The following is a 22,541-nucleotide window of genomic DNA, read 5'->3' as shown; positions in this document are numbered from 1 at the left end:
TTTAACCTTTCACACTGTATCTCAAGGGGGTTTTGCCTAGACAAACACTTTAAAGTGGACATATAGGTTAATATAAGAGTGGTTAAAAATGTTGCCTCCCTCCTCCTCTCACCTATGCTGCCAACTGTTTTTTTTTTTTTTTAAAAGGTATGTAAACAGATTCCTTTTACAGACAGCTTTGGTGCAGTCAAGTGATCCAGAAGCTGAGGCTCTAGTGTCAAGGAGTGGTCAACAAGGCCAAATTCAGGGAGCCGTGATGTCACCTACTGGCTTCCATCACCCCTCTCTCCCATCTCCTGCAGAAGCTGCTTGCCGACTCCGATGAGTCACAACTTTTGATCATATGGTGCACTGAAGCCAATTATTAGTCTATGCTTCTACTTTAGGCTTCCAAGACAGGTTTACACATGATTGGTAGCCAAGGGCCATTGTTTTTACTGCATATGGGAAGAAGATAGAAACCTGAATAGGGTGTTGTAGCATCGCAAAAAAGGAGGGTTCCAAACTTAAGTGCTCAACAAGTAAGCTGTACTCCCTGTCATATTGTAAGTCATGTCAGTGTATATAACTTAGGATGGGTCTTCAGGGGACATTAACTATTAGCCAAAAATGTCTGTGTTTACCTAGGCAGCTCCTCCTATTAACCAATTGCAGTCCCAGGCTTTAACTGAAGCATGTGTCATGCTTCAACTTTGGAAGTATGCGCCACACTTCTATTACCTCATTATCCAATCAACAACTATTAGCACAGGGGCACTTTCTTCGGATAGGACAGCCCAACATGGCGCCAATGTGGATGGTAGATTTCAGGCATGCTCTTGGTCACGCAAAAGGAGTTGACGGATGATACAGGCATCTGCTGAAAACTTTTAGAGCCCATTCGCAATTTGTATTGTTAGGGAGCTTTGGCAGGTTCACCTTAAGGTGTGCTAAAATATGGTGGCATAAGAAGCAGGGGAATAAAAAAAAAAATAATTATTTTTCCTATATTTGAAAGTTATAGGACATTTTGGATAAATGATCCCAAGTTACCATACACACATTTTTAATCACAAGCAATTATGTGGCCAGCCAAAGTGGCAAAAAAAAAAAAAAAAAAAAAACACCACTGCTGCAAGCACATTCTGAAACAAGTTCTGCATGTGCCACAATATATTTTTTTTAATAATACATGTACAATATCTACATAAAAGTTAAATGTATAATTCCATGAAAATTCCCTTGAAGAGTAAGTATTTCAAATAGGATGATTCCACCCACTAAAAAAACACTAATGTTTCTTCTATCTTTTGGAATGCCTGTGGTGAGAATTGTCAGTTCCTGCCCACTTTGGACATGCGACCACTTTAAGTCATCTTGGGGTATGACCACTCATAGTGCATTCTCCATGATATATATATATAAAAAAAAATAAACACACACCGGCATTAGTAGGGACACCCTGTAGCACCCCCAAGGAACTCAAGGCAGAAATTTCATCATCAGAATTCCATAGGGATTAGAAGCCAGGAGGAGGTTTAATGCTCCAGAAGCAACCTGACAATAACATGTCAGTGGTGGGTGGATACATGTATATATACTTTTATGAAAAGCATACAGATATTCCAACTTTGAAATTATATAGACACACATTGGAAAAAATATATTCATAACATTCCGCAGTGTAATTTATGCATATTGTGTAAAAACCAAACATCTGAGACACTCTAGTCTTGATTGGATAGGACTTTCCTAACATTTGTTCCCCCCACACTGGGGCTCCCTTGTAACTCTTTCCTGTCAAACATTGCACTGTCCTTGGTATTATACATACTAAACAGTCCTATTAACTTGGTTTCAGTTGGGAACTTGAATCCAAGACTTCTATTTTGGCTTTCTTTCTTTTTTGGCCCAGTCTGATATTGTTTTCTGTTATTTCTTCATCTTCTGGGTCACTGTCAGAGCTTTCATCGGAACTACTATCTTCCTCTTCTTCACTGGAGTCAGAACTGTTCAGTTCAACCAAGGCCACATCCTGCATACAGAGGTTCAATGTTAGTGACATATTCAATATTGCAAAAGATTTTCCTCATATCCTGTTCTTTTGACAGGACTTTCTTCAGACTCTTTCAGATATAGCGTAATCCATCAAGCAGATCCGTCTTTCCACTGATCCCCACTAAGTGGTGGATGACAGGTTAGTCTCCGCTCCGCCGTGTAGAGCGGACATGGACACAGCCCACTGTTCTCTATGAGGCGGTCGGTTTCCATATGACTGTCAGTCAATCCAATCTGCTGGATGGATGGGGAACAGATCCCCATTCGTCTGTTTTAAGCAAGCTTGATTGGATGCCTGTGGGTATCAGCCGCTCCATAGAGAACAATAGGTGAGCCGATCGGGTCTGCCTGAAAAACAGAGGAGGTTCAGGGTCGCTCTGTGCAATACCAAACGAGTAGAACATTTTTTTTTTTTTTTTTATTTAAAATAATAACAATGTGGCTTTAGAAACACTTTAATGTTTAATCCCTTTTATCGCTGATTACAGGCGCAACACTCTGCTGTTGCAGTACATTGTAAGGTTACAGGGGATAAATTATAGTACTTTGTACTAAGCACTAGAGCTTTATTTTAAACCATATATGGGAGATTTTCTTTTACACTTTATTTATGCTAAAAAAAATAAAACATTGTGGATCTGAGCTTACTGTGTTATAAGGAACATCTGGAGTTGTCAATTGTGTCTAACCAGTAACTCCTAAAAATAAACAAACAATCTCCTGGTACATGAGATCTGTTCCGGCCTAATAACTGTATATCTGCAGTGTTAGATAATCAAATGCATTGCTGTCTTTAAAGGAGTTGTAAAGTCTCAAGTTTTTTTTTTTTACCTTAATGCATTAAGGTGAAAAACCTGTGCTGCAGCTGCCCTCCGTATGGGTGACCCCATGTTAAAAAAATAAAAATAGTACATATCTCAGTGGGGGCACCTGATGAAGAGGAGAGGCCAAGAGTGCTGCCAGGGCATCCCAGAAGAGGAGGATTGGGGCTGCTCTGTGCAAAACCCTAAACCAGGTAACAATCTGTTTATTAAAAAAAAAAAAAAACTCCCCTTTACAATAACTTTAACTATGAGTCTTAAAGTGTTTAAAGTGACCACAAAAATCAGGGCTACTGAGCGACATGGTCAGCATACATCCCTTCGTCTTCCACAGCTGTCCTCTCTGCTCTCCTCTCACCCCCTTTTCCCTGCCTGTCATCTCCGTGTCTGTCTCTGCCCACCGCTATAAAAAAAAAAAAAAAAAAAAAAAAAACTTACAATGGTCACTACTAGCACCTCTATTCTAGGCAGGCATACCACACTTTTTTCTAAAAACTAGGCTTGTAAATACCTATTTAGAGCTATTTTCAGGCCAGTCACCTGACCCATGGCTGCTTTACAGCTCCGATACATTGCTTCTGTGGGAAGGGCTGAGCTGCCACATGACCTCCCCCAGCTGACAGAGGGAGATTTCAGCTCCTCCTGCAGAAGCCATATATTGGAGCTCTTAAATGTCCCGAGTCACGTGACAGGCCTGAAGATTGCTCCAAACAGGTATTTACAAGCTTCGTTTTTAGAAATGACTTCCATAGTGTGGTATGCCTGCCTATAATAGAGGGGAGGGGCTTGCAGTGATTTTTAATTTAGACTTAAACACTTTAAGAGATTTGGTGATGTCACTACTGGTGTTGTTCACGGTTCTCCTTACTGGAAAGGAAGCTGTACCCGAGGACCTGCATTGCAAGGATACTCCCTGCTTCATTCTTTCTGTGAATCTGTACCTCTCAGTGAATATTTCCCCATAAGTCTTCAGATCACCAGTTCTAATAAGAAGCAAAACCCTTCTCCTCTATCAAGCTGTTAGACTCCAGACAGAGATATAGTGGGGAACAAGCAATGGCAAATCAGGACAAAAGAATGACTATATGGAGCCTACAGGCAATACTAATGACTGACTAGTTCCTCATCCTTTGTTGGGATATTCAAGGTACAGTTTCCACAGTACAATTCCTCTTTAAAGTTAAAATATTAAAACTGTATATTTTAATGGAATTCCTTTATGTTGTGTCTTTCTACAGCCAGATGACAAGGATTTTATTTTTCATTAACATTATATTGGTATATGTACCGAACATAAACCATGTCCTAATCTCTGTGCAAGCTATACGTTTCAGAAGACCTTTTGCACCATCTTATACAGTATCTCACAAAAGTGAGTACACTCCTCACATTTTTGTAAATATTTTATTATAGCTTTTTCATGTGACAACATTGAATAAATGACACTGTTAGAAAAGTAGTGAGTGTAAAGCTTGTACAACAGTGTAAATTTGCTGTGCCCTCAAAACAACACAGCCATTAATGTCTAAACCGCTGGCAACAAGTGCGAGTACACCCATAAGTGAAAATGTCCAAATTGGGACCAAAGTGTAAATATTTTGTGTTGCCACCATTATTTTCCAGCACTGCCTTAATCCACTTGGGCAATGGAGTTCACCAGAGCTTCACAGGTCACCACTGGAGTCCTCTTCCACTCGATAAGATCATGTATCTGGTGGATGTTAGAGACCTTGCGCTCCTCCACCTTCGGTTTTGAGGATCCCCCACAGATGCTCAAGAGGATTTAGGTCTGGAGACATGCTTGGCAGTCCATCACCTTTACCCTCAGCTTCTTTAGCAAGGCAGTGGTCGTAATGTTGGAATACTGCTATGCAGCCCAGTATGTCACAGTACATGTTGGCATTCATGGTTCCTTTAATGAACTGTAGCTCCCCAGTGCCGGCAGCACTCATGCAGCCCCAGATCATGACATTCCCACTACCATGCTTGACTATAGGCAAGACACACTTGTCTTTGTGCTCCTCACCTGGTTGCCACCACACACGCTTGACACCATCTGAACCAAATAAGTTTCTCTTGGTCTCATCAGACCAGAGGACATGGTTCCAGTAATGCATGTCCTTAGTCTGCTTGTCTTCAAACTGTTTGCTTTCTTGTGCATCATCTTTAGAATGGGCTTCCTTCTGGGAAAACAGCCATGCAGACCAATATGAAACAGTGTGCAGCGTATGGTCTGAGCATTGACAGGCTGACCTCGCCCCCACCCCACAAACCTCAGCAGCACTTGTACATCTATTTCACAAAGACAACCTCTGGATGATGCTGAGCACGTGCGCACTCAACTTCTTTGGTAGACCATAGCGAGGCCTGTTCTGAGTGGAACCCACCCTGTTTAACAGCAGTATGGTCTTGGCAACCATGCTGCAGCTCAGTTTCAGGGTCTTGGCAAACTTCTTATAGCCTAGGCCAGTGATGGCAAACCTTGGCAACCTAGATGTTTTGGAAATACATTTCCCATGATGCTCACGCACTTTGCAGTGTTAATGAGCATCATGGGAAATGTAGTTCCAAATCATCTGGGGTGCCAAGGTTCACCATCACTGGCCTAGGCCCACTTTATATAGAGCAAAAATAAAAAAATTTTCAGATCCTCAGAGTTCTTTGCCATGAGGTGCCATGTTGAACTTCCAGTGACAAGTCAGAGCGATAACACCAAATGCAACACCTGCTCTCCATTCACACTTGAGACCTTGTAACACTAACAAGTCATGATACGGGGAGGGAAAATGGCTAATTGGGCCCAATTTGGACATTTTCACTTAGGAGCGTACTCACATTTGTTGCCAGTGGTTTAGACATTAATGGCTGTGTTGCGTTATTTTGAGGGGACAGCAAATTTACACTGTTATACAAGCTGTACACTCACTACTTTACATTGTAGCAAAGTGTCATTTCTTCAGTGTTGTCACATGAAAAGACATATTAAAATATTTATAAAAATGTGAGGGGTGTACTCACTTTTGTGAAATACTGTTATTACTATGATCAAAGATTTTAGGAGGAAGGGTTAAAAAGGACAGAAACCTCAGATATTCTCTTTGCATACTTTCATCAAGCAGTGGTGTTTCATGGTATGCTAGTTCATCTATTGCTGTCCATATGTGCAGAGGTTTAGGCATTGAACACATGAAAATCCTGTGTTATGAGATAAATGAGATAAACCTACTTATGACATAAAGACAGTGAAAAGAGGGGGGGGGGGGGGGGGGAGAGAATAATGAAAGAGGAAAGGAGCATTTACAATCCTGATAACTGTATTTTCTAGCTTTCCCAATTACCCATCAAAATGAAGTAAGTTTACATGCATGTAACTGGATTAGAAAAAGGTATCATCCTTGCCATTTCAATGATCTTCTCCTGATCTTCAACATTTTCTATGTCATAGGCCCCAGCTGGACAAGTTTCAATTTCTTTGCTGAGTTTTTCATTGGCTGATGCCATCTGAGGCAGGAAACTCTGCACGCGGTCAAGTACTGTGACAACAAAGCACAAGATAAAATGTTTGCTCCCCCCCTATCATTCATATAAAACCACATCTATTGTGCGATCATTAGAACCAATTTGCCACATTACTTATTTTTCAGTAGTTTTCCCAGTAAGTATAATAAACTAATAAGGATTTATCTGCTCAGGTGTTTTTTTTTGTGCAGCACATTATCATTGGGGGGGATGGGGGGGTCTACAAGCTATGGTGCCAATATCTGAAAATTGATCACACCCGAAAGACTGACGGCCTATTTCAATTCTTGAGACCCTAACATGCCAGAAAAGTACAAATATCCCCCAAATTACCCCTTTTTGGAAAGAAGACATTCCAAGGTATTTAGTAAGAGGCATGATGAGTTTTTTGAAGTTGTCATTTTTTCCCCACAATTCTTTGCAAAAATCAAGATTTTTTTCCTTTTTTCACAAAATTGTCATATCAGTTTATTTCTTACACACAGCATATGAATACCCCAAATTACACCCCAAAACACATTCTGCTATTACTCCCGAGTACAGCAATACCACGTGTGAGACTTTTACACAGTGTGGCCACATACAGAGGCCCAACATGCAGGGAGCACCATCAGGCGTTCTGGAGCACCCAGGCCAATTCTGACATTTCTCTCCTACATGTAAAAATCATCATTTATTTGCTAGAAAATTACCTATAACCCCAAAACATTATATGTTTTTTTTATAGCAAAGACCCTAGAGAATACCATGGTGGTCATTGCAACTTTTTTATCTCGCATGGTATTTGCACAGCAATTTTTTGAACACTTTTTTTGGAAAAAAATAAAAAAACTGTTTTGTGCTTTCAAAAAAACAAAACAGTAAAGTTAGCCCAATGTTTTTGCATAATGTGAAAGATGAAGTTACGCTGAGTAAACAGATACCCAACATGTCACCCTTCAAAATTGCACACGCTCCTGGAATGGCGCCAAACGTCACTACTCAAAAATCCCCATAGGCGACGCTTTTATTTTTTTTACTGGTTGCATGTTTTGAGTTACAGAGGAGGTCTAGGGCCAGAATTATTGCTCTCGCTCCAACGTTCGCAGCGATACCTCACGTGTGCGCTTTGAAGACAGTTTTCATATGTGGGCGGGACTTACGTATGCGTTCGCTTCTGCATGCGAGCACATAGGGACAGGGGCACTTTAAAAAAAAATTTCATTTTACTTTAATTTTAGACACTTTTTTCCCCCAAAAATAAAAATTTTTGATCACTTTTATTCCTATTACAAGGAATGTAAACATCCCTTGTAATAGGAATATGGCTTGACAGGTCCTCTTTACAGTGAGATATGGGGTCAATAAGACCCCACATCTTACCTCTAGGCTGGGAAGCCTGAAACAAAACAAAAAATAAAAAAATTCTGGCTTTTATCATATTGGCGAGTCAGTAGAAGCACCAGAGTGCGGCGGCGGGACGGGACGTCCCCTCTCGCCTCCTGCAAGAACGATTAAGCAGCAGAACAGCCACAATGATCATTCCTATGGTGTAGGGAATCGCCGGCTGAAAAAGCTGATATCTGAATGATGCCTGTAGCTACAGGCATCATTCAGATATCCCCGCACAAAGTCAAGGACGTCATATGATGGCCGGCGGGCGGGAAGTGGTTAAAATGCATTTTTTTAAACACAAAGTTGTCAATTTATACAATAATTCTAACATATGGCATGTATGTATCAAAAATGACACCCCAAAATAGATTCTCCTACTCCTCCTGAGTATGACGATACTACATGTGTGAGACTTCCACAGCCTGGCAACATACAGAGGCCGAGTATAGCAGAACATGGCCGGGTATGGCAGGGCATGGCAGAGCATTGGCAGGGCATGGCAGAGCATTGGCAGGGTTAATTGTCGGTGAGCAGCACTGTGGGCACTGCAGAACCAGCCCAGAGCGCTGCTGACACTGATCTCTCCCCATTCACTGTACCGATCGATACAGAGAGGGGAGGGAGGAAACGGCGTCATAAAATTTAAATCAGCTAGTGCATCTAACACTGACATTGCTGCTGTACAAATGTGTCCCCTGTGCTCATTCATCAAGAGTGGGGGTACGGTAGGCCTCATGCACACTGCAGCTGTGAAAAAAAAAAAAAAAAAAAAAAAAAAAAAAAGAAAGAAGAAAAGAAAAGGAAAGCTGCTTCTACAGCTGTTTGAGCCCCCCCCCCCCCAACCTGTAAACTTCCCTCCGTGTTACACTATAGGCGTAAAATAACTCTAGGCACTTTAAGAGCTTGAGCATTTTTCATTTCAATCAGAATTAATATTCTGGTATAAAAATAAAATAAACGACCAAGCACTTAACGCTCCTAAACATGATTAACCACCTCCCACCCGGCCACTGCAAATATACGGCCAAGTGGGCGCTTCTTCCTGAGTGGTCATTCAGGAACGTCCCTCATAAGGAGGGGCATTGCGTGCTGGTGCAATCTTGATGCACTTGTGACAACTGGACATGACTCGCATTTCCGATCGATCGGGGGGGGGGGGGGGGGGGTCTGCGATTGGCTCTCCTGATCAGATGATGGCTGTGTCCAATCACAGTCGCCATGTTATGTAACTAGAGAGCCAGTTGTTAGGCGATCGGCTCTCCTCTCACAGAAGTTGTCAGTGAGGAGAGCGAATCGCTGAATCCAGCCGGTGATCAGTGAGTATGAGCCGTTTTTATTTATTTTTTTTTTTTTTACACACACACTGATCACCAGCCCAGTGTACCCAAACAATGTAAAATCACAATGTCCCCAAAACACTGTCCCCACACAGAAAAACACCTGTCCCCCACATATGCAACAGTAAAATCATGCGTGCCCAATGATCATCTGCAGACATATGTCTGATCACACAAACCAATTACACACTAAAACTGGATTTTTTTTTTTTACCAAAGACATCTAACGGAATACATTTTAGTTTAAATTTATGGCAAAATTCGAATTTATTTGGTTTTAAAACAGAAAGTAGAAAATATTTTTTTCATTTCCGCTCTTTTTTTCCCTTATATCGCAAAAAAAAAAAATTTGTGAATAAATACCACCAAAAGAAAGCTCTTTTTGTGTGAACCCCACAATTCTTATTGAAAGTGCAAGAGCGCTGAAAGTTGAAAATTGGCCTGGAAAGGAAAGTGCCCAGTATTGAAGTGGTTAAAAAACAAACAAAACAACAAAAATAAAAAAAATAAAAACCCACAACCCACACACACAGCTTAGGAACATTTTTGCAGCTGCTTTTCTCCTGCCAGGTGAAAAGAATTTAGAATAGCACCAGTATGCATGTGGCCTAATGCAGGAGAAGTGTTACCTGGACAGATCACCAAGTGAAAACAAGTTTTAGTCCTGGTTCATACTATTGCGATGGCAGACATTACATGCAAGGTCAGCCATATAGATAGTATGGCTGATATCGCAATGCATTCGGTGCAAACACACACATGAGCCTTTTTTCTGTTCGGACAGTCCGAACTGTCAGTTTGCAGTGCGATATGTGAGCTGAAATGGGGGGGTGTCAACATATGACACTCCCCAGCAGTTTGCATATGGCAGTGTGAACTGTCGTGCGTTCCGGGTGCGATGCGGGAATCCGCAGTTGATTCACAGGGTTCTCGCAACTGGCCCTTACGGTAGAATATGGAATATGTTCCTGCTCTTACAGCTGCTTCCCAATCCCCGCTCCCTGTGACAACAAGCTGGGGATCTTCACCTGACACTGGATATATCACAGATCAATACACATTAGCCAGCACAGCACAGGCCAAAACATTTTTACTGCAGAGAGATCACATCACAAAAGAATAATTGCAAAGTTTTGGAGCCCTGCAGGACCCCTTCATCAAACATGTGTAAAGGAGTCCTGTGCGGCTCCGAAACATTGCACTTGTTCTTTAGCAATGCGATCGCTCTGCAATCAAAATTTTAGGCCACAATTGAAGATCCATGGTGTGCTGGCGAATGCGTATTGGACTTACTTTGACAGTCTGCAGGAGCCCTACATTGCACCCACGATCTGCTGATCCAATGTCCCCTAGGCTCCTACAAAAAAAAAAAAAAAAAAAAAAAAAAAAAAAAATTTATATTTATATATATATATATATATATATATATATATATATATATATATATATATATATATATATATATATATATATATATATATATATATATATATTTATATATATATATTAAATGCACGTTTTTACTTGCAAAAAATTTGCATTTATTATTATTTTTTCTTTTTTTTTTTCTAAAAGGTGGACCTATCCTTTAATGTACTGTAAACAAAGAAATGCAGCTGTTTAACCAGTGATTGGATGAAAAAAAAAAAAAATTCTAGAAAATGTAAATATAGAAAGAAAATTAAAAAAAAAAAAAAAAAAAAAAATGTACTTACTGCTGCTCCGTGGCATTCTAACAATTGGAGAAGACGATCCATTTTTGTTGTTCTGCTTTGAATTTATAAGTAACTTGTTGTACAAACCTTTACCTGTACAGAAGAAATAGCAAAGCAGGTTATGTTATGCTGTCATGTTATATGAACCATTAACCCCATTCCCAACCCACATTTTCAGGTGCCACCTTTAGTGAGCAATCCTGCAGTTCTGTGTGCATCTTTTCAAACACACGCCTACTTCCTCCTCCCAGACAGATGCCGGAGCCAGTCGATCCCTTCCCTCACTGTCATCTTTCAACCACGAAGTATGGGGAGAGGTACAGATCATGGAGGCAACAGGACAGTAGTTGTTTGGGACTGGGATGTAATAAGGTTAAAAGAACAGAAGAGCTTAGCGTCAAATTAAATGAATTTTTAATCCCCTCATCTGCTGGACTGTCCTAAACAAAAACATACCCACACACACACCCAGCGAATCCAGCATTGTCTGTTTCCACTGTTAAAATACTGTTAAGATGCTGCACACCTTATTTAGTGTGGCTATATACATTAGTTGCATCATCGGGATCCAGCTGTCTCTTCTGGGTTCTAGCAGCTGACCCCCTGGTGAGGTGCTGCTGCGCATATGCAATGTGTGGTAGATGGCCCCACAGCGTCCTTGGACGAGTGACAGTAGTATCTCAGGAGACTGCGAGCAGCAAAGTGACGGCAGAAAATATGGGGAGAAGGGGAGAGAGATATATAGAGATGTAGATATATATATTTTAGAGCTGCACAATTCTGGCTAAAATGAGAATCACAATTTTTTTGCTTAGAAGATAGATGATTCTCGCGGCGTAACATCTTTTACATTAACCACTACAGCCCCGGACCAATAAACACCTTAAGGACCAGAGGTCTTTTTCCAATTTCGCACTGCGCTGCTTTAACTGGTAATTGCACGGTCATGCAATATTGCACCCAAACGAAATTTGCGTCCTTTTCTTCCCACAAATAGAGCTTTCTTTTGATGGTATTTGATTGCCTCTGCGATTTTTATTTTTTGCGATATAAATGGAAAAAGAGCGAAAATTTTGAAAAGAAAAAAGATATTTTCTTCTTTTTGTTATAAGAAAAATCGAATAAACTAAATTTTAATCATACATTGAGGGCAAAATTTATTCAGCCACATGTCTTTAGTAAAAAAAAATGTCAATAAGCGTATATTTTTTGGTTTGCGCAAAAGTTATAGCGTCTACAAACTAGAGTACATTTTCTGGAATTTACACAGCTTTTAATTTATGACTGCCTATCCAATTTCTTGAGGTGCTAAAATGGCAGGGCAGTACAAACCCCCCCCCCCCCCCCCAAATGACCCCATTTTGGAAAGTAGACACCCCAAGGAAATTGCTGATGGGTATGTTGAGCCCATTGAATATTTTTTTTTTTGTCCTAAGGGATTGAATAATGAAAAAAAATAAATAATTTTTACAAAAAGTTGTCACTAAATGATATATTGCTCACACATGCCATGGTTATATGTGGAATTGCACCCCAAAATATATTCCGCTACTTCTCCCGAGTATGGGGATACCACATGTGTGGGACTTTTTGGGAGTCTAGTCGTGCACGGCACCCCGAAAACCAATCACCACCTTCAGGATTTCTAAGGGTGCAAATTTTTGATTTCACTCCTCACTACCTATCACAGTTTCGAAGGCCATAAAATGCCAAATAGCACAAAACCCCCCAAAATGACCCCATTTTGGAAAGTAGACACCCCAAGCTATTTACTGAGAGGCATGTTGAGTCCATGGAATATTTTATATTTTGCCACAAGTTGCGGGAATATTACAAACTTTTTTTTTTGCACAAAGTTGTCACTAAATGATATATTGCTCACACATGCTATGGGCATAAGTCAAATTACACCCCAAAATAAATTCTGCTGCTTCTCCCGAGTATGGGGATACCACATGTGGGGGACTTTTTGGGAGCCTAGCCACGTACAGGACCCCGAAAACCAAGCACTGCCTTCCGGATTTAAATATAAAATGCTACCAAAAAAACTGTTAGCGATCGCAGGGATCAGGCCTGACTCTGCGATCGCTGCAGTTATGTGTTTAGTGTTTTGTAAGTGACAGTGATCGATCGATACTGCACTTGGGTGGGCTGGGCAGAGGGGCAAAACGCAGATGCTAGCAGGTATCTGGGCTGATCCCGCTAACAATGCGTTTTTTTGGAACCCTGAACTGCTGGGGATGCTAGTATAGATCTGATCAGATCAGATATTGATCTGTTCAGATTCTATACCACTACAGGAGGTTTATGCTTTGCGTGTGGGTGTTAGCGGTACTGGCACTAACCTAGCGCTGCCTGGGGCGACGCAGACCCTGACCCTAAAACCTAATTGATATCACCCGCCGGGTGATCAGGGGGTTAAACCTTTATTGGGTAATAAATGGTGGGTGCCCTGATGCTATAAAAAGCAAACTAACCAGAGTCACCCGTAACACTTATACGGTGATCAGTGGTGAAAGGGTTAACTATGGGCAATCAGGGGGTTCAAATTTTTATTAGGTAGTATATGGGGGTCCCTGGCGCTATATAAAAACCTGACGGGGAACCTAAATAACTAACTGGCTAACCAGCATCACCAGTGACACTTATACTGTGATCGCTGGTGAAAGGGTTAACTAGGGGCAATCAGGGGGTTAAAACCATTATTGGGTAGTATATGGGGATACCTAACGCTATAAAAACCTGGTGGTGAACCTAAAAAAATAACTAGCTACCTAACGACACTAGTGACACTAATGCAGCGATCAGAAAAACGATCGCTTAGTGACACTGGCAAAAGGAGGTGAAAGGGTTAACTAGGGGCAATCAGGGGGTTAAAACCATTATTGGGTAGTATATCGGGGTACCTAGCGCTATAAAAACCAGGCGGCGAACCTAAAAAAAATAACTAGCTACCTAGCGACACTAATGCAGCAATCAGAAAAATGATCGCTTAGTGACACTGGCAAAAGGGGATGAAAGGGTTAACTCTAGGGGCAATCAGGGGGTTAAATCTTTATTGGGGGGTGATAGGGGGCTACCCTGGACCTAACACTAACTGCTCTGACAGTTTTAACTGTTACAACTGACACTGTGATCAGTAAAGAAATGATCAATGCAGTCAGTGACACTGTGACTGGGGGGGTTTGTGTACCTATGTGTCAGTGTAGTGTTTTGGTGCACTTACTTTTAGTCTTCTCCTCGTAGTCTGGTCAAAAAGACTGCCCTGAGGAGAATGACATCACTTCCTCCTTCCTGTGTAAACAATACACAGTGGGAGGAAGCTTGTCATTGGCCAGGAGCGATCCAGAGGGGGTGGCCAGAAATCAACGGCCATCCCCTCATCACGGATCGCTCCTGGAGCGAACCGGACCGCCGTATCCAGCGGGAGGGGGTCCGATCGGACCCCCCACCCACTGGAAGGCAGGCACATACATATACGTGCTTGTGCCTGCCTGTGTCACGTGATGACGTACAATGGCAATACGGCGGTCCTTAAAGAGGAAGTAAACCCTGATGGGTTTACTTCCTCTTTCATTCCCTGCAAAGGCAAAGCATAATGGACTACTATGCATCGCATAGTAGCCCATTATGTGTCACTTACCTGACACAGGAGCCAGCGAAGTCGCCGCTGTCCCCTGTAGTCCGCCGCATCCATCTTACTGGTGGCGTCTCGCAGCTCCGCCGCTGTCATTCGGTGATGACGTCACTCCCGCGCATGCGCACGGGAGTCGACACGCGCGGCAGCTCCATTCTTGGAAATGCCGCGCTCAGTGCGCCTGCGCGCCGCTGTCTACGGCGCATGCGCCGTAGACAGCGGTGCCCGTTTCGGGCAAATATCTCCTAAACCATATAGGTTTAGGAGATATTGCTTGGACCTACAGGTAAGCCTTAATCTAGGCTTACCTGTAGGTCAAAGTGGTTTGTAAGGGTTTACAACCACTTTAAGTGGTTAAAACAAACAAAAAAACAAAAAAAATTGTCCTAACTTTACGGTTTTTTTATTTATTTATTTTTATTTTATTTGTTGAAGTGTATTTTTTTTTACCAAAAAAATTGCATTTGAAACACCGCTGGGCAAATACAGCGTGACATAAAATATTGCAACAATTGCCATTTCATTCCCTAGGGTGTATATATATTTTATGTTTGGGGGTTCCAAGTAATTTTCTAGCAAAAAAATATTGATTTTTAACTTAAGAAGTGTCAGAAAAAGATTTAGACTTTAAGTGGTTAAAAGCTCAGAGAAGGAAGGAAGAAAGAAAGGCCTACTCTCAGCAGGAGAGATTGGGGGGGGGAGGCGGTGAATCGAGATTTTTTTTTAACGATTTATCGCGCAGTATATATATATATATATATTTTTTTTTTTTTTTTCGCACATATACATACAGATTACACAGGCAACTTTATTAAGCACACTTTGCTAGTATCGGGTTGAACCTCCTTTTGCCTTCAGAACTGCCTTAATTCTTCATGGCATAGATTCAACAAGATGTTAGAAATGTTCCTCAGAGATGTTGGTCCATATTGACATAATATCACGTGGTTGCTGCAGATTTGTCAGCTGCACATACATGATGTGAATCTCGCATTTCACCACATCCCAAAGGTGCTCTATTGGATTGAGATCTGGTGACTGCGGAGCCAATTGGAGTACAGTGAACTCATTAGGGATGAAACGATTAATCGATATTATCGATAATAATCGATAATGAAAATCGTTGACAACGATTTTCGTTATCGATTAGTTGGTCCGCACCATGTGATCCTCGGAGCGGGCCACGGCCTTAAGAAAGGCCGCGGCTTCGGCCTAGCTCCGGAGCTGTCGGCCATCTTGGTACACCCGGCGGCAGCGAGCTGCGTGCTGACGTCACCCCCCAGCGCGTTGTTCAGCCTGTGTCAGCCCAAGTGAAGGAATTCTGGAGGAGTCACGCTGGATGCCTTGCCTGCCCTCATTCAAAACTTCTTTTATGCAGGTACCACTACATTTATTACCTAATAACTAACTATCTATTAGATAGTAGTTAGTTATTATCTAATCCTATCTAAGCCTTTCCACTTGCTCGGCACAGCCACATTGTTGATTTAAATAAAAGGTACAACACTATCTCTCCCCCCAATAAAATGCAGCTTATTACAAGCATAAAAACATAGCATATCACTGACGATTTGCGCCAATAGGCATCCCGGGACTCATCACGGCGGTCTGTTTGGAGGAACTTTGATCGGTGATGAGCTTGGCGCAAATCATCAGTGATATGCTGGACTATGTTTTTATGCTTGTAATAAGCTGCATTTTATTGGGGGGGGGGGGGGGGGGGGTGTAGATTATACCTTTTATTTAAATAAAATGTGGCTGTGGGGGGCGGGGATAGTGTTCGTTTTTTTTTTTTAGCTGATCCGAAAATTGATCCGATCCGTGACTCTGATCCGAGGAACGAGCCGATCCGTGAGTTTTTTGATCCGTTGCACCCCTAGTCCGCACCTTCCCCCCTGCCGGTCCGTTAGAATCCTGTGTATCCTCCCGTGTCCTACGCATGCACCATGTCCATGAGCACGAAGCTACGCCTGCTTGCATTCTCCACCCAGCTGACGTCCCGCCAGCAACGCGCCTGCGCTGCTTTTGGCTCCTCCTCCCCCTCTACCCAGCAGCCTTCCTATAGACCCGCCGCAGAGTGCAGGCGCGGCAAGCCCTCGCCGGGCCACTTTCCAGCGCTGCCGTGATTGGAAGTTGTGCTCTGCACATGCGTGCATCCATCTCCCGGCTTCGGGTGCCCTTCGCTCCATTCGGAGGAGTCGGCCGAGTCAAGTGTGGCGGGTCTGGGTTGAGACTCCGCCCCACACCACCCCGGCACACCGAGGAGGAGCCGCCGTCACCATGAAGGGGTGAGAAAACCTGAGACACCGGATGGGGGGGAGGGGAGCACTGAGAGGAGGTGGGGCAGTGACACCATGTGAGAGGGGAGGAATGTGTCATCTATACGTGTGTATATATATATATATATATATATATATATATATATATATATATATATATATTTCTCCCCTTTTTCCATTTTTTTTTAATCTGAATAATCGATTAATCGAAAAAATAATCGGCCGATTAATCGATTATGAAAATAATCGTTAGTTGCAGCCCTAGAACTCATTGTCATGTTCAATAAACCAGTGGTGGGATGATTTGAATGTTGTGACATGGTGCATTATCCTGCTGGAAGTAGTAATCAGAAGATGGGTACACTGTAGTCATAAAGGGATGAACATGGTCAGCAACAATACTCAGGTAGGCCATGACATTTAAATGATGCTCAATTGGTACTAAGGGGCCCAAAGTGTGGCAAGAAAATATCCCCCACACCATTATACCACCAGCCTGAACCATTGATACAAGGCAGGATGGATCCATGCTTTTGTGTTTGCGTCAAATTCTGACCCTACCACCTGAATGTCGCAGCTGAAATAGAGACCCATCAGACCAGGAAACGTTTTTCCAATATTCTATTGTCCAATTTTGGTGACCCTGTACAAATTGTAGCCTCAGGTTCCTGTTCTTAGCTGACAGGAGTGGCACCTGGTGTGATCTTCTGCTACTGTAGCCCATCTGCTACAAGGTTCTATTTGCTGTGCGTTCAGAGATAGTATTCTGCATACCTTGGTTGTAAATATCTCTTTGAGTTGCTGTTACCTATCATCTCTGCCCATTCTCCTCTGACATCAACAAGGCATCTTTTTCAACAAAACTGACACTCACTGGACATTTTCTCCCCATTCTCTGTAAAACCGAAGCGATGGTTGTGCGTGAAAATCCCAGCAGATCAGTTTTTTAACCAAGTCTGGCACCAACAAGCATGCCACATTCAAAGTCACTTAAAATTCCCTTTCTTCCTCGTTTTTGATGCTCAGTTTGACCACGTCTAGGTGCCTAAATGCATTGAGCTGCTGCCATGTGTTTGGTTGATTAGCAATTTGTTTTACCAAGCATTTGAACAGGTGTGTAAAACACACACACACACACACACACACAGAAGCCCGCCAATCCCCAACTTTCCAGACTATGCGCACATGCTGCACCGTTTGGCATTTTATATATGACCAGGACTGTGAAGTGTATATAGATATGAGAAGGATGTCCCTTCTACACAGCACCATGCAAACTCCACTTTACACAAAAAAAAAGTTAGTGTTTACAGCTTGTGCAGAAAACTCCTAAACTGTATGCATTATTTATATAGAATAAAGTAGGACAAACATCTGTCATCTTCATACAACAGCATTCAGTGAGATGGGGGTGAAGAGACAAATCACAACATGCTTGCTCTGTCCCCTTCTCCCATATCAACCAGACAAAAGTTATCCAAGTGCCTTGTACTTCTTATTACAAACACGCTGCCATCACCTTGTGAAGAACCAACTTCCAGTAACTCGACAGAATGGAGCTGCTTCGCTGTCTCACCCCCAGCTTCCTCCATCCTCTCCTGATCAGCCTGCTAAACAGAAACACGTGAGAGTGTGCACCCAACCGGAAGCTGGCAGTACACTGATGATGTCACCCACAGCTCAGTTACTGGCGGCCATGATAGATAAGGGAAAGAAATATGTGTCAGCTGCATTATTGGTTTCATAGCTGCAGTCAGTTTCCGGAGCAGCTATAAACAGGAATGTTATTATCACTATTAAACACTGACACTTAGAGGAGATAGAGCCAGAAGATCACCTGTCACATCTAATAGACATATTATGTGTTGTCTCTTCAACTGGGAAGCTCTAGAATGTTCCAAATATTCAACTGTGGCCTATTCCAAAGGCTTTATAAGACAGACCTATAATAATGCAGGTTTACTGGCCTACGAACTTATGTCAAAAATTACATTTCATCATTCAGGTTCTCTTGTGTACAAACCACAAAGGAGAAATGAATTTAGGAAGTGGAGAAAAATTCAAGGCAGCAAAGTATTATGAAAGCCTTTTTCTGAAAAGCATGTAGCAATTTATAAAAATGCTTACAACACTTCTCCCAGTCCACCCTTGTTTTATCAGAAAGAGACCAGAATTTTCGGTCACTTACCATTTCCTGTGGACTGAGGATGTGGCGGGACAAGGTCATCTAGAGCCCAGGCCGAACATTCCAAATTGTGCAACCCCCCCCCCCCCGAGGAAAAGGGGACATTTTGGGACTTTGAATGAGATGTGTGTTTGCAAAAAATAAATCTATTACATGATCAAAAAAGGTTCATTCATAAAAATGCATTGGACAAGGTACATAGCAGATATTACTAGCTGATATGCATATAATACATATAGAAAAATTGTGCAACCCCCTCCTCAAGATGTATGAGCATTATGTGTCAGCAAACCCCCCCCCCCCCCCAACCAATAATAATAATAATAATTGAGCACTAATCCGAATGTTTAACCCTAAGCCATAAATCCCCCCTCCTCCCAGTACAAATCAACCCCCTGGTGAAATCCTCCTTCTCAGCACAATTCTTTGCCTCCTCCATCCCCCAAAACCCCCCAGCACAAATGGACTTAACACAAAAAAAAATTCACCTCTCCTAACACAAATCCTGTACCACTCAAATTTCCCCTCTGAGTACCCATCCCCCCCCACTCCACACCTCCCCCTGCCCAGCATGAATACCCCCCAATCTTCCCTACTAGTACAAATTCTATGCCCCTAAAATTTCCCCACTGAGTACACATCCCCTCCCTCCACTACAAATCCCCCCTGTCCAGCACCCTGTCCAGCATGAATACCCCCCAATCTTCCCTACTAACACAAATCCTCTACTCCTCAAATGTCCACTCTGAGTACACATCCCCTCCCCCACTCAAAATCCCCCTGCCCAGCATGAATACCCCCCCCCCAATCTTCCCTACTAGTACAAATTCTCTGCCCCTCAAATTTCGCAACAGACTACACATCCCCTCCCCCACTCCAAATCCCCCTGCCCAGCATGAATATTCCCCCAATCTTCCCAATCTTCCCTACTAGTACAAATTCTCTGCCCCTCAAATTTCCCCGCTGAGTACGCATCCCCTCCCCCTCCCTCCACTTCAAATTACCCCTCGCCCAGCATGAATACCCCCCAATCTTCCCTACTAACACAAATCCTCCCCATCCAAAAAAAAATAAAAAGTCCACTCCTAGCACAATTCCTCTATCCCCTTTTCTAGCACCCCCCCCCCCCCCCCAAATTCCCTCTCCTAGCACAAATCCTCTTCCCAACTAGGGTTGGCACCTGTCTAAGATTCCACCCGGACAGCTTCGGGTTTGGAAACATGCATCCGGGTTTCAGACTGTCTGAAACCCGGACACATTAATCAGACCCTACTATGGCTTCCCAACAGGGTTGCTGGCTGCAGGGGTCTAAACCGAGACAGACAGTTACACTCTCTTTCACCCTGCCCAAAGCTAGCACTAACGATCCCCCCTCCCCCCCCCCACAGATGGGAGAGAGGACTCGATCTGCTCCTCTTCCTCCTGCCCCTACCCCTCTGTGCCTGCCCACACTCCTTAGAAAAGGGAAGTGCAGGCCGGAAATTTGAAGGCCAGCAGCCTCAGATATATCTGGATGAGAGGTTCTGACTACCAAGAGGTGAGTGAGCTCACCATCCATCCCTGTCTGTGACTGAAGTCTCCCCTCTTCTGCCTCTGATTGAGTACACTAAGGTAAATCAGGGTTCTCAGAGAACCCCTTACATCAGAGTTTTTCTTTACGCCAGAGGCCAGAGTGTTCCCCCTTACATCAGAGTCCTCTCTGTACATCAGAGTTCTCAGCGCTCCCCCTTAAATCAGGGTTCCCAGAGCATCCCTTATGTTATAGTCCCCCCTTACAGTGTAAGAGAACTCTGCGAGTTCAGATGTAAAAGGTGAACTTTGTGGATTCAAATGTAAAAGAGGAATTCTTGTGATTAACTTCATATGATTAGAAATGTTATTTAATTATAAAATATATGTATAGTTTATACTATAAAAAAAATTTCTTTGCATGGCTAAAATGTTCAGGTCTGGCTTAAAGAAAAGGTGGCAACCCTATTCCCAATGCAAATCCTCCTGAGGCTAGGTTCACACTGCTGTGGAACTGGAATCATGCGAGTTCAGCTGAACTCACAAAATGTCTTTCCCGCATGTCAGTCCGACTTAAGGCTGGATTCACACCTATGCATTTTTAGTGCTTTTTGCATTTAGCAGATTTGTACTAAAGTCCATTTACCATGGTTTCCTATGGAACATGTTCTGTAGTGCAAATCTGAAAAATGCAAAAAGCACTAAAAATGCATAGGTGTGAATCCAGCCTCAGGGGCGATTTCAGAGACATCTGTGTGGGTTCCTTAACAGATGTCTATTGAAATCGCACCCAAAGTCGCCAAAAGTAGTACAGAAAATACTTTTGGGAATAGGTGCAGCGTCGCACCGGTACGTATGGTGCCATTGCCTGCAATAGCTGCCAAATTGCATGCCAAATCACATCAAAGTGAACCTAGGCTAAATCATCACTCTTAGCACACCCACTCAAATTTGAAAAGTTGCGTGCACTACTTTGATGTGACTTTTGATGCAACTTTGATCCAGAGAGTGTAAAGTTGAATAAAAATCACGCTAGTGAGAATGGAGCCATAGTGAGAATGGAGCCATAGTGAGAATGTTTACATACTTACAACTGTAATTTTACATTGGATTCTAAAGTGTACGTTATTAACTTTATTATAGTATATATATATAAAAAAAATAAAAATAAAATATATATATATATATATATATATATAGCGATACCCTCACTTAAGAGGGCCGCAAGTTTGATTTGGGTCCTGAGCACAGCTCCGCCAACCCCCCGGCAATCTGCACTACCCACTTTGGCACAGTTAGTATCTAGCAATACACATTAAATCACTTATACTCTAAATATGTGTGTGTGCGTGGGTGGATAACTCAAGCTCATAGACAAACCTTGAAAGTATATAACTGACTTTACTTATTGTTTTTATAAAAGGAATAACATGAATCAAACATTTGGATTGCAACACATAATCAGGTCCCTGCAGTAACCAGTAATAAAGATAAACAGAGTAATCAGCATAATAAAGTATTGCTATGCAACTCTAACGCTGCCCTTTTTCAGCTACTTCCCTGCATGGGTAAACTGACACCCAACACTATCTACCTATGCAGTCAGGCCTGACTGATCTAGATGGAAGTCCAGTGAAACAATATTCGCTAGCAATCTTTCGGTGGTGCACTTGAAGAACAACTTTGTAATCCAAACGAATAATAAAGATAAAGCATCTGTCTTTAAACAGCTCTCACCACCCGGACAAGTCCAAGTCCGGTTTCTCTGCCTTTTCGTCTAGGAACAGGAATCCACCGACCTCCGAGTCTTCAATCCTTCTGGTGTACTGCAGCAAAGATGAGAAAATGTTTCTCAGGTGCAGCTAAGCTGGCAGAGGGCTCCTTGGAAAAGAGCACAAGGCCCAGGCTTTAGGCCTCGTGCCTCCAGCAGTTCAGCACAGACCTCCTCTTGCTAGGAGAGAGGGGGGTGTCCAAAAAAAAGCAAACTAGGCCTCTCCCCCTCCTTATATGCCCTCCCCCATAAGTCTCTGGGGCATAACTCAAAACATCCTGGGAACCAGCGGGGTTCTGGGAACAGTAGTTTTATAGTCCTTAAAGAGACCCCGCTACACACTCCCCCCACTTAAAC

General features: G+C 42.6%; 1 protein-coding gene across 2 annotated transcripts; it reads right to left on the bottom strand.

Moving 5' to 3' along the window:
- Positions 1-1,134: 1,134 nt before the first annotated feature.
- NOPCHAP1 (NOP protein chaperone 1) lies at positions 1,135-18,377 on the bottom strand. Of its 2 annotated transcripts, XM_077472071.1 has the most exons (4): positions 18,239-18,377; positions 10,804-10,896; positions 6,258-6,391; positions 1,135-2,014 (listed from the first exon to the last, which is right to left on the bottom strand). In XM_077472071.1, the coding sequence occupies exons 1-4, from the start codon at positions 18,309-18,311 to the stop codon at positions 1,826-1,828; spliced, it is 489 nt and encodes a 162-aa protein (XP_077328197.1). In that variant the 5' UTR covers positions 18,312-18,377; the 3' UTR covers positions 1,135-1,825. The 2 variants fall into 2 exon arrangements, with proteins under 2 accessions (XP_077328197.1, XP_077328198.1); XM_077472072.1 differs by lacking the exon at positions 10,804-10,896 and having other exon boundaries at positions 18,239-18,359.
- Between the last annotated feature and the right edge of the window lie 4,164 nt (positions 18,378-22,541).

The sequence above is a fragment of the Lithobates pipiens genome, unplaced genomic scaffold (assembly GCF_037356315.1).
Source record: "Lithobates pipiens isolate NorthernLeopardFrog02 unplaced genomic scaffold, aLitPip1_a1.2 Scaffold_8, whole genome shotgun sequence".
Classification (NCBI taxonomy): domain Eukaryota; kingdom Metazoa; phylum Chordata; class Amphibia; order Anura; family Ranidae; genus Lithobates; species Lithobates pipiens.
This window is presented reverse-complemented; position numbering and strand designations above follow the sequence as displayed.